This window comes from Colossoma macropomum, unplaced genomic scaffold (assembly GCF_904425465.1).
Source record: "Colossoma macropomum unplaced genomic scaffold, Colossoma_macropomum, whole genome shotgun sequence".
NCBI lineage: Eukaryota > Metazoa > Chordata > Actinopteri > Characiformes > Serrasalmidae > Colossoma > Colossoma macropomum.
In genome coordinates this window covers 15031980-15044209 of record NW_023494806.1, presented here as the reverse complement: position 1 = coordinate 15044209, position 12230 = coordinate 15031980, and the positions used below count along the sequence as shown (strand labels likewise).

General features: G+C 40.2%; 1 protein-coding gene across 1 annotated transcript in view; it reads left to right on the top strand.

Annotated features, from left to right (window-relative positions):
* Positions 1-12230, top strand: part of notch1b (notch receptor 1b) — a 48825-nt gene that overhangs the window by 17050 nt on the left and 19545 nt on the right. The window contains exons 5-15 of the mRNA XM_036597907.1: positions 1348-1470; positions 1747-1980; positions 2679-2834; positions 2971-3156; positions 4145-4258; positions 6227-6340; positions 6900-7133; positions 7493-7603; positions 9663-9855; positions 10753-10898; positions 10981-11094. Of these exons, the coding sequence (XP_036453800.1) occupies positions 1348-1470; positions 1747-1980; positions 2679-2834; positions 2971-3156; positions 4145-4258; positions 6227-6340; positions 6900-7133; positions 7493-7603; positions 9663-9855; positions 10753-10898; positions 10981-11094 (1725 nt within the window). The remainder of the gene's footprint in view (positions 1-1347; positions 1471-1746; positions 1981-2678; positions 2835-2970; positions 3157-4144; positions 4259-6226; positions 6341-6899; positions 7134-7492; positions 7604-9662; positions 9856-10752; positions 10899-10980; positions 11095-12230) is intronic.

Below are 12230 nucleotides of genomic sequence, written 5' to 3'. Positions count from 1 at the left end.
CCTCTCACCACCACTGTAAAGAATTCAGAACCTATCATTTTTCTACAAAACACAGTTAAACATCAAACTGTGTAAATGGCTTTGTTTACATCTCAAATGAATTATGCAGGATTTTTGAAAAATCTGTGAAATTCTCATGAGAAACATTCATCAGTTTTTCAGGTAAAGGCAGACTTTTGTAATGGGCAAGGCAAATGATAGCCTGTTGTCAGTGTCAAACCCTGATGTTAGACATTTAGAAAAGCTGACAGATTTATGATAACGTTGTACTGTCAGTTTCCCACTACTTTCCCGCTAGTATGGGACTTGGGCTAGGCTAGCTCTCTCAACATGTTCTCCTGACAGCCTGATGTAAGCCCAGCCTAGTGCAAGTCTTTGCAGTTGACTCCCATTGTAGCTTTGCCTGTGTGTGTGTGTGAACCAGCCGGCAGGAAAGCATTAGTGCTTATCGTGAGGAAGTGTCTGAACGACAACATCCTCACAGTGCTGTCTCTGGGTATGAGGTAGAACATGGAGCTTACACACATACACACTTTCCCTCACGTCACACATGTGGACCTACTATTGAGCCCTGAAGAACTCACTCAAACCTTAGGTGATAGGAGACGGCGCTCAAGCCTTACCCTCCTCACTTCATTGATTCTCATTCTCATCAGCTCCATGAATAAGTAACATATTCATAACAAGACATACTTTCCCTCATGTTAACACATCTAGAAGGGACCTATTATTGAGCCCTGAGGAATTCACTCCAGCTTAATGTGAAGGGAGACAATGCTCAAGCCTTATCCTCCTCACTTCATTCATTCTCTTTCACACCTCAACCTATAAGTACAATATTCATAAAAAGATTGATTAGATATGTGTATTAATCCTCAATTCAATGTAGGATAAAATCAGGGATGTTTCATAGCTGCTGGTTCTGCAGAAAAATCAAAGGAAACTGTGGTTAGTGTCAGTTGGCTGCATTGTCATCGGTGCCTCTGACTTGAGACCTGGCACTGCCATTCTTCCCAGAAAAGGAAGACCGTTGACCGCAAGAACGCTAACGACTGTTTTAGTATGTAACAGTGGGTTTCACAAACATTGTATCTCACTGTTTAGAGTGTGAAACAATGGAATTTTCCCCCAAGAATCTGTCGTTCAGTCTTCTGTAAAGCTGATATAAATATTTAGAAGTTGTTTGAAAGATAGGGGATATATTCAGCTTGTAACAAAATCAAATTTGGATCTATATAACGGTTTGTATATTTGGTGTTTGTTTCGTGTTTCATTCCATTATAGTTAAATAAACACCCAGCTGTTTTGGGACATTGAGTGAACAGGCAACATTATTTCTCTCCTCAGGTTTCAGTGGTCAGAACTGTGAAGAGAACATCGATGATTGTCCAGACCATCATTGCCTTAATGGAGGGACCTGTGTAGATGGGGTCAACACTTACAACTGCCAGTGCAAACCAGAGTGGACCGGTATGAGTTCTCACTAATTGTTTCTTGCTATATGGCTACAATGCAGTAGTTAAGCATGCATTCTGCAAGAAACACAAAACCTCATGATGCGAAATGAAAACTAATTAACAATCGGTGAGTGTTGTAAGAAAGAGAAGATACAAAAGCATTCTTTCCAGAAATGCTGTGGTATGCCAACTGTGTGTTTGGAGTTTTGATGTTTGTTGAGCAGTATTCTTGGATCTTAGTTTGTTGGAGTATACACATCATGGGTCTCACAGCAATGTTCTCCTATAGGTCAGTTCTGCACTGAAGATGTCAATGAGTGTGATCTGATGCCCAACTCCTGTCAGAATGGCGGCACTTGCCTTAACACCCAGGGCGGATACCACTGCGTATGTGTGAATGGCTGGTCGGGTGATGACTGCAGTAAGAACATTGATGACTGTGCAGATGCTGCTTGCAATGCAGGAGCTACTTGTCATGATCGCGTGGCCTCCTTCTTCTGCGAATGCCCTCCTGGCCGCACAGGTTTGAACATGTAGTTTCATTTTTTCCCATGAGTGCCCAACTGTGGTCCTAGAGCTCTGCCACCCTGGTGTATTTAGTTCCATCACACCTAGTACTATTATTCAGATGTCCCTGAGGGCCTTAATTAATCCTATTAAATTGAAGGTCTTTTTTGTGACCCATTCAGAGATTTTAAAATCGTTTACATCTGCTGTCAGAGGAGTTATTGTGCAAGAACGTTCCGGCTGGCTGTAGTAAAATGGATCAGCATGTGGAATTTGAGATTTCTGTGTGTGTTAAATAAACCGTGATCAATGTGTGAATATTCCAGCTCATGTATTTCATTGTTTAAGATGGTAAATTGTGACATAATCGTAATAAAAAGCTTAAAATTTCCTTGTTAAATTCATGCAGCAACAGCGATGTTATTGCCAGCAAAGAAGTCTGCCTTAAAGCGTTACTGGATCATATGTATTAGATTAGGGTTGTAACTAAACTTTGCAGTATGGTAGATTTCCAGGATTGTAGTTGGCATCTCTGATTTTTATGGCCATTTATCACTGGAATTGAGGACCTAACTGTGTCTTTTCTTAATTTTTCAGTAACTTACCAGATGAATGATGTTTTCTAAATGAAAAAGAGAGCTAAATCCTATATGGTAGTACTCATTTAAGTATGTACTTCTCTTTCTGACTTCTCTAATTCCTTATCTAATTTAGGTTTGCTTTGCCACTTGAATGATGCCTGTATTAGTAACCCATGTCAGAAAGGCTCCAATTGTGACACCAACCCAGTCAACGGCAAGGCCATCTGCACTTGTCCTCCAGGCTACTTGGGCTCAGCCTGTGACCAGGATGTTGATGAATGCTCTCTGGGTGAGAACTAAACCACCTTGACTCTTTTTTAGAGATAAAGCACATACCAGGCATTTCTGCAAACTTTGTTTGATAGCGTATTAGCTCACAGCTGTATAATGCTTGAAATGCCTGTTGTTGCTGGATGTTCCTATAGGTGCAAACCCATGTGAGCATGCAGGAAAGTGTCGGAACACCAAAGGCTCATTCCAGTGTCAGTGCCAGCAGGGTTATGTGGGGGCACGCTGCGAGTTAGATGTCAATGAGTGCTTGTCCAACCCATGCCAGAATGATGCTACCTGCCTGGACCAAATTGGAGGCTTCCATTGCATCTGTATGGCAGGTAAACAAACAAGTTTCTTGTTTTCTTGATGTTACATGTTAGGGTGAACAGTGACATGCGCAATGTAGCTTAAGGCAGAATACTGTACTGTTTAGAATCAAACGTTTAGAATTAATGCTTTCACAAATATAAAAGCAATTTATATAATAATACACTCATACCCAGATTGAACGATATGGGGTTGGTGAGTGACGCAAGGGCACGCAATAAACAATGGCTGTATGACATATTTGTGCAATGTGTGCTGGGTTTTGTAGTGAAGGAACATTATAGGACAAAAACAACAAAGGACACAAAATTGTGAATTCTGTCAAACCAATGATGCAGGGCTGCATTACAAATATTACATTATATGACAAATGACTTATGAAAGGCTAGTATTAGGTCTGAATGCCCCCTTATCCTTAGGATGCCTGCAGACACGCTCTCTTTGAAACTTCATAGGTTTCAGATGATTAGGAGAAAACTAGAAAGCTGTGTCTGCAAGGATGAATGGAGCTTATTCTAAAATGACTGAGAAAACATTAATATCATAGCTATAAGACTAATGTCCAAAATGTCTTGTCTTTGAAAATTGGTGATTAAATCTTAGGTTGACAGAAAAGTACAGATAACTGTAGTATGTGATTTATCATGTAGTAAGTTGTTGTTTCAAAAATACTCAAAATATGGAAAAAAAATCTAAAGATACCCTTTGATGTCTAGATTGTAATATTTAATATACTTATAGTATATGTACTATACTATAAGTCATTATATAGGAAGTAACAAACAATATTAATATAACAAGTGATATATATCATTCAATAAGTGAATTGTAATCAATCTTGTGCTTTGTCTAGTTACAAAAACACTTGGATCTGATCAAAGAAAGCATCATATGTCCTTTATTTATTACACAAAAACGAATAACAATCTGACAGCATTGCTAAGCCGTGGTGAATTCTCCTGCTGGCACTGAAGCTTATATCTCCATGCTAATTGGCAGGGTATGAAGGAAAGTTCTGCGAGATCAATACTGATGAGTGCGCCAGCGCGCCCTGCCTCAACAATGGGAAGTGCATCGACAAGATCAACAACTACCAGTGCGAGTGCCCCACAGGTGAGCACGAGGGGGTCGATCACCTCCTGGACAACACTGAGAGAAGAAATGTAATCCCTGCCCTCAGGCAGGCTTTTCCTACCTCAGCCAAATGTTAAGAAAATCTATACAGTAGCTTCTGTAAAGTTAGAATTTTGGTCAGGTTTACTGGCCATATTTGTAACTTTGTCTGCATGATAGTAGACTGCGCTCCGCACAGGAGACAAAGCCATGAGAACATTGAGAAATAATACAACAGGGATTTTTCCACTGAAAGGCCCATATCACATAAAACTGAATCTTTTTGAAATAACAGGGTTTGACGTAGTATCTAAAGATTGATTAAGTTCCAAAATGTACCATTTACTCTCAAGTCTCTGCAGTCCATATATGGAAACTAAACTTCAAAAACAACCCATTCTGAATTCACTATTTTTGCATATCATGAAAAGCAAACCATTTAACAAATATTTGCCTATGCAGCCTACAGCAGTTTAGCCCCGCCTATTCAGGCGGAAGTTAATGAAGAGAATTTTGGCCCAGGCTGCTTTTTGATCGAGGGACAAAAAAGGCAGCCAATCAGAACAGACATCATTTGCATTTATCAGCTGCAAAGGTAACAAAAAGTTGGAAAATGCTCGTGCAAAAATTAATTATTTTGGTACATAAAGCCACAGTGAACCTCTGGGTGAAAAATATGCAAGAAAAGTGTAGGATATGGGCCCTTTAAAACATGGCATTATCAGCTCACGTAATCAGGTGTGAGGTTCATTAATGCATTATTGTGAAAAAACAGAATAATAGACTTTATCTTGAAAAGTATTTTTTACTTTTATGCCCTCACTCGTCTCAGTTGAAGTATAAGTAATTTTGATGAAAATCTAGCAGACACCTCATAAATGCAGATCAAAGCATTATTTTAGAGAAAGACAACCACTTCTGCTAGGGAGAAGTGCATTTGGGATGCAGAAGAATTCATGCATAAATGGGGGTGTGTTTTTGTGTGAGGTGGTGAGGAGAGGCCTATGGGGCCTCTAAACCCCCTGAGTGTCGTGGATTGTGAGGTAGTAAGCTGGGGAATGGAGGAAAGGCCCCTCCACTTTGTCCTCAAATGCAAATCAACTCTGTTCGGCGTGCAGGGCAAGGCTTCCTTTGAATGGCGTACACAGCAAGTCCATGGCAACCACCATAGAGCTTTTCGAAATGTACGGTTTCAGAGGCTTGGAGGAAATCCTTGTAGATTTGCGAGGTAGAGGTGGAACACACTGACAAAGGAATTTCCACTGGGATGAGTGTTAGTGTGCTAGAGGTTAGTTAGCATCACTGTGGATGATACTGCTTATTTGAGAAGTACAACACCAGCGTGCTTCAAAATACAAAATCTCAGAATTTGGCACTGATTGAGCTGTAGGCCTTAATGCACTCAGACTGTACATTTGAGCAGCAGACGTTGTTAGTGAGAGATTAGAATAACTGGGGGAAAAAGCGCGCCCGCTGGGTGATCCTGAATGACGAGGCAGGCTGAATAGCGAGAGGTCATAGGTTTGCAGAGGGTTCTTTTTGGAGAGGCCGAGCTGGAGAAGGGGCCAAGGCAGGATGCGAGAATGCACATTGTGATGGAAAAGTTCTCCCGGACAAAGGAGGCAACTGCCATGGCTTTGAATAGACAGCTCCCCTTTGTCTGGTGCCCCTAGTCAGGAGGCCTTGGAAGGTTTTCTACCCCATTTTTTTACAACCCCTCACTCCTCCCTGTGATGGTATGTTGAAAAGAGAGCTTGAAAAAAGGAGGGAACAGAGACAGAGAGAACCTTGGGCAGTGGTGAGGTGTTAATGAAGGCTGACCAGGGATTGTATAGATGAGCGTGGTGGAATGAAACAAGTGTGGTCTGGACAGATCATCCTAATGACCCTCCACCTCTCCCATCCCTCTTCTTCTCTCCCCACCCCTCACTCTCTCTTCTATCCCCCTCCTACTGCTTCTCTTCTCAGGATTCTCTGGAAACCTTTGCCAGGTTGACAATGATGAGTGCGCCAGCACGCCCTGCAAAAATGGTGCCAAATGCATTGACGGGCCCAATATGTACACCTGCCAATGCACTGAGGGTAAGAACAAACTTGTTATTAACTGTTTAGAACCACACTTTAATTCCTCACTCTCATAGCTACATAACCTACATATTACTTTCACAGTAGTGAATGAATAAGTCTTAAAATTAATAAATGAATAATTAGCAACACAGTCAAACACAATTTGTCAAAATATGTGAATTTGTGCATTGTCAGTATTAAATCCTACTCATTTTGCACGTGTGTAAAGGTCTGATGTGAGGAATTTTGGTAGAAAAACTTTTTATTTTAGTTAGTTTGAAAGGGGTATATAAACAGATATAAAGATCTTTTTTGTTTTCTGTATCGCAAATCATCTGATCTTTTTTCAAATAAAGCATCCTTCTGTTACGAGTGCATTTGTTTTGTCCTGTTCTTATTGCTAATCTGTATGGGAATCACTATAATATGTTAGCACAAAGCTAATTGATGTTTACATTTATTTTCAAACTGGATTAGATATTACTTATGGCAGTTCTACATAAACAAGGACATTTGAAGCTTGTCATATTGTTTACATTGTATATTGTATTGTAAAAAAATTATTCTGGTGCAGGTTACACGGGACAGCACTGTGAGACAGACATAGACGAGTGTTTATCCGATCCCTGCCACTATGGTACCTGTAAGGATGGCTTGGCCGGCTTCACATGCCTCTGCCGTCCGGGCTACACAGGCCGTCTGTGTGAGGCCAACGTTGATGAGTGCCTGAGCCAGCCGTGCCAGAACGGAGGCACCTGCCAAGACCGGGAGAATGCTTACCTCTGCGTTTGCCCCAGAGGAACTTCAGGTGAGAAATAAACCCAGAAAGCTGTTACTGTCATAAATAAAATTTCAGTATTGTTGTTAAGCCATAAAATATTTTTATCAGTTTATTTATTGTTTGGAGTCAACCTGTAATAACTGAATGTATTTCTGGAAATAGGTTTTGGTATAGATGAGTTCCTTCCGGGCCACAGCTCTGCAGAGATTATCATTTTCTCTCTCCCAGCACTTCAGTTTCAACTCAAAGGCCTTCTAATTAGCTGACACATTGAATCAAGTGTGTTTAATGAGGCAGAACACTAATCTCTGCTGCGCTGTGGCCTGCCAGGACTGGAATCTGACACGTGCTGTAGAGGCTGACTGAAGTGGCATTTGGGTTCACAGGTGTTAACTGTGAGATCAATCTGGATGACTGTAAGAGCAATCCATGCGACTATGGAAAGTGCATTGACAAGATCAACGGCTATGAGTGCGCCTGTGAGCCGGGATACACGGGTAAGAGGGCTCAGAGAATCCAATAAACATACTAAAATACACAACTTCTAACAAATATAAAGTATTCCACAAAATATTCTACAAGTAGTGCAGCTAAAAATACACATTCTGTATTATTTTTAGTGGAATAAAAATAATACACTGCGTCCCTCACAGAAAAGACACATATATTTCACATGTGAAGCGCACAAGTCACATTTTTGTTTTTTTCACGTGTGAAATTCATGTGTTTTTCTGTAAGAGATGGCTTGAGAAATGTACTGATTTTTCTCATTCTCTGGAATTAAAAAGAATAAATTGCATGACTCAAAAGATTCTATTAACTTCTCTTTTCGTTTTTCGATACGGTTTTGGGAAAGCAATGATAATAAATATACAAATGTAACTTAAATGCGATATGACACAAATATAATATTATGATACATATTTGCATCATGATATTTTGTTTTTTTGAGGCTTGATATTTTGGAACAGATAAAAAAGAAGCAGTAGTGCCATATTTTAAAATCTTATCAAAAATTAATTGAGGGTGTATTGTGGCATTAATTATTATGATATTGATAACATATCATTGCATCGTCCACCCCTAAATTTAAAGGAAGTCAAAATAAGGTCACATTGCCTTAATAGGCAACAGGTGGTGAAGATTTTATGACATGATGCAAAACGAGGGCAGTTACATGCTACAGTCTAACTAAGATAGGCTAAGCTAAGCTAGGCTAGGTGAAAATGTGCTTTATAATCAAATAGGAATTATGATATAATACAAATTTTTGTTTTTATAAACAAGCTAATTGAAGTACATCTGTTAAATTATTTTAAACACAAAAAAGAAATCATTTACCATGCACTGAAGTATATCATTTAGTTATTAATTTTTTCCTGGATTATTTAGTCCATGGTCTTGCTACTGAAACAAAATGATCAATTTAGCAAGCCATCAATCAAAGTGATAGTAAATCATTACTTAATAATTGTAGTTTAAAATATTCATAGTCACATCTCTTAGATCTGTGTGGCCTAGATTAGTTGGTGGTAGTCTGAGGGCACAGTAGGGGGGGGGAGTCAACAAAGGCTTCCCCAGGTGAGGCAGGCACAAAGCAGGGCGTGGAGAGACAGCTGGTCAGCGAGCACACACACTCTGCCCTGGCTGTGGTGTTGTCTTACACTCCCACCCAGCTCCCCGCCTGGCGCTCCGACACGCAAGCTGCCCCGCTCGCCCATTCAGTCTAAAGGGGGGGCTGAAAGGAGAAAAGATTTGCTAAAGATTTGTGTAAGTCGATCTTTTGAAAGGGGGAAGCTGGCGGGCGCTTTAAAGACCGGTGACAAACGAAACCGCTCTTTTTATGCTGTGTCTTGCGCTGGCTGAATGGTGGCGCTACTTCAAGCGGCAGCTAAAAAGCTGAGCCTAAAGCTTCCTGTGCTGCTGGACAAAAAAAGCAATCAATGAATGAGCTGATCTGATGGGATGGATAGTTTGCGTAATGTAGAATGTATGTTTTTTCATTATCTTTAATCCATGATCTGAGGCTTAAATGCTTAGAATTTATTTAAATATAAATGAAATTAATGCTGATGGATAAGAATTTATTTTTAAAACCAACAGTTTTAAACTCTTTTTGAAAAGCCCCCTCCCACAGAACCGTGCTTCAATTATCTTTAACCAAATTGCTACATCACCCTAATTACTATGGGTACCTTATTAAAAGTTAATCAGTGGAATTCTGTCCTCATCTGTCCTCGTTCATGCGTTTGGGTCAGTCAGCTGTGTTGGGTAGACCTGTTTGGCAGAGGGCCAGTAGTTCTGATCACAGTAATTTCACACTTTATTTCCAACGTTTGTTGTTATTCTAAATTGTGCAAAACATTAAAAAATAAAGTCCTTCTGTGAGCACGAGTGTCATAAGTCTTCCCTGTAATCTATTATCATGATTTGATCTTTTAAAAGGGTGAATTTGGTTGGTACTGTATTTATTATTAAATATGTTATTGCAAATGGATGTTCTTAATTAGGAAGATAATAAATGATTCATGTTTTATGTGTATTTATTTGACTCAGGCAAACTGTGTAATATCAACATCGATGAGTGTGCCATCAACCCCTGTCACAATGGTGGAACATGTATTGATGGAGTGAATGGATTCACCTGTCAGTGCCGAGAGGGCTACCACGACCCCACCTGTCAGTCTCAACTCAATGAGTGTCTCAGCAACCCCTGCATTCACGGACACTGCGAAGACAAAGTCAATGGGTACGAGCAAAGGGGCTTTCCCCCTATGTACATAAACTACAGATTATTATGCTATGAATTAAATCAATAATAAGGAAATAATAACAACAATAATAAAGTTATAGTAAACTATGATTCCTGGAGGAGCTAAACACAACAGTACTCAGCTGACCCATCCAATCAATCCATTTTCTAGCAAATTGCTTTCATAGCAACCATTGCAAGGTTGGGTAAGCTTTACAGAGCACTGGCATAAATCTATTCAACCTAATGGAAATTGAAGGGTTTCGTTCCAAAACATATTGTAGACCACTTTCAGAAGTTGGGAAGCTGGGAGTGGGATTTACTACAAGAAATACCATTGCATTGAATGAATCTCCTAAATTGTTGATTAAACTATTTTGTCAAAATATGAAAATTTAAAGTGTGTTGTCCTTTTCAAGTGATATTTATTCTGCACGCTTATGAAAGGTCACACTGTTAGGATAGATCAGGTAGTGTTTCTGTCATGCAGTCAAGCTAATGTTAGCATAGTGGCATTTTCATTGTCGTTTCCAACCCGCTTAGCTTGGATTAAAAAGAACAGGGTAGTACAGCTTGGTAGTGCAGCATTTTACTCAAAAAAACTCAATGTTATGTATCAAATATAAACTCCAACCTAAATTCATTAGATTAAATGAGATTTTGCCAGTGTTACGTAAAACATGCTATGGAAAAACGCATTTGTGGACAAGCATGTGTAAGTCAATTGTTCCTCATCATTGTCTTGGATCTAATAGTGTCTGTTTATGTCATATGTTATTAACCCAGTTTTATGATATAGACAGCATGTGGTCTGTTAAAAAACAATATCAATGTAATATATTTCACAGTAATATCACACTAATATCTAAATGGAAGTGTTTTTTTTCCCCCTAGCTATAACTGTATTTGCGATTCGGGCTGGAGTGGCACCAACTGCGACATCAACAACAACGAATGCGAGTCCAACCCCTGCATGAACGGTGGCACCTGTAAGGACATGACCAGTGGCTACGTCTGTACCTGCCGGGCCGGCTTCAGCGGTTAGTGGTGCTTTGTTTGCTAATGGTCTCTCCTCTCACAACCTTACTCAGACTTACTGGGATTTCACACTGTTGGTTGCAGGTCCTAACTGCCAGACGAACATCAACGAGTGTGCCTCCAACCCCTGCCTCAACCAGGGCACCTGCATTGATGATGTGGCTGGCTACAAGTGCAACTGTTTGCTGCCTTACACTGGTACAAGCTAGTTTTTTTTTATTTGTAGAGGTGCAAAAATGCATCACTATGCATTGGAAGCCGAAGTAACTGCTCTGATTTTGGGAAGTTTAGAATGCTAAAATCGATCATAATTGATCATAATTTTTTTAGGCTGTGCTGTGTTTTTTGCCAAGATTAAATTCTTAGGCTATTTTCAAGGCTTAAACTCCCAATGAAATGTATTACTTATGTTCCAACACTGTGTAAACAGTGTGTTTAATTACATCAAATTGAATTATATTTAGATATTTTTAATGGTTTACTAAAGAATCATAATTAAGATTCACACCCCAGTAAACTTAATGGCTTGAAGTTGAAAGTTTTTGGACTGGGTTTTATTTTGCTAATTCTTTGACATTTTCCTAGCTCGTATTGTCATCTTCCGCCTCCGAGATATCGGGATACAGGAAAACGTGCTCAGGAGGACGTGCTCTATGCCTAGGTTCAGCAGCAACACTTCCTTTTTCCTTTCACCCTCAACCCGATTTGCTGATTGTTGATACTGGCCTGTTCGGCAAGGCCTTACGAGCACTGCTGATAACCATACAGGAAAACGTTTGCAGAAGATTCCACATTCTTTCCCATCTCTGTATTATTTGACAAAACAGACAAGGGGATTCTCGGCCTCTGGGCCTGAAATCGTATTTATTCTCAGTGACTTTTCATTGGCGGAAAAATCCACGGCTAGCTGGGAGGTGGAATAACAGCGGGGCCTGGTCCTGGCTGGGTGGGAACAGGGGCTTGACACATTTCCTGTTTGCCCGCTTCCTCTCTCACAGAAAAGCAAATGGCAGGACAATGGCCGGAAAGGCCTGCCGGCTTCCTGAAGGGGCCTGGTGTCGTGGAAACAGATAGGGAGAAGGGCTGTGTGCTCTGCTTGCTAGCTCCACCAAGCTAATCTCCCAGAAAAGGGAGGAATCTTTAAAGGGGTCTATTCCGCATCCAGTGTCATTAATTAAATATAGCACCACTAATCGAGAGAACGGCTTCCTCGGAGTCAGTTCCGCTTTTTAGTTTTCACTTTAGATTCAAAAACAACAACTTTAGAGGTTGCTAATATTAATGCTAGCAATCTTTAGGCCCACACCTCAGTCCTTCCTCATGCTCATAACTAC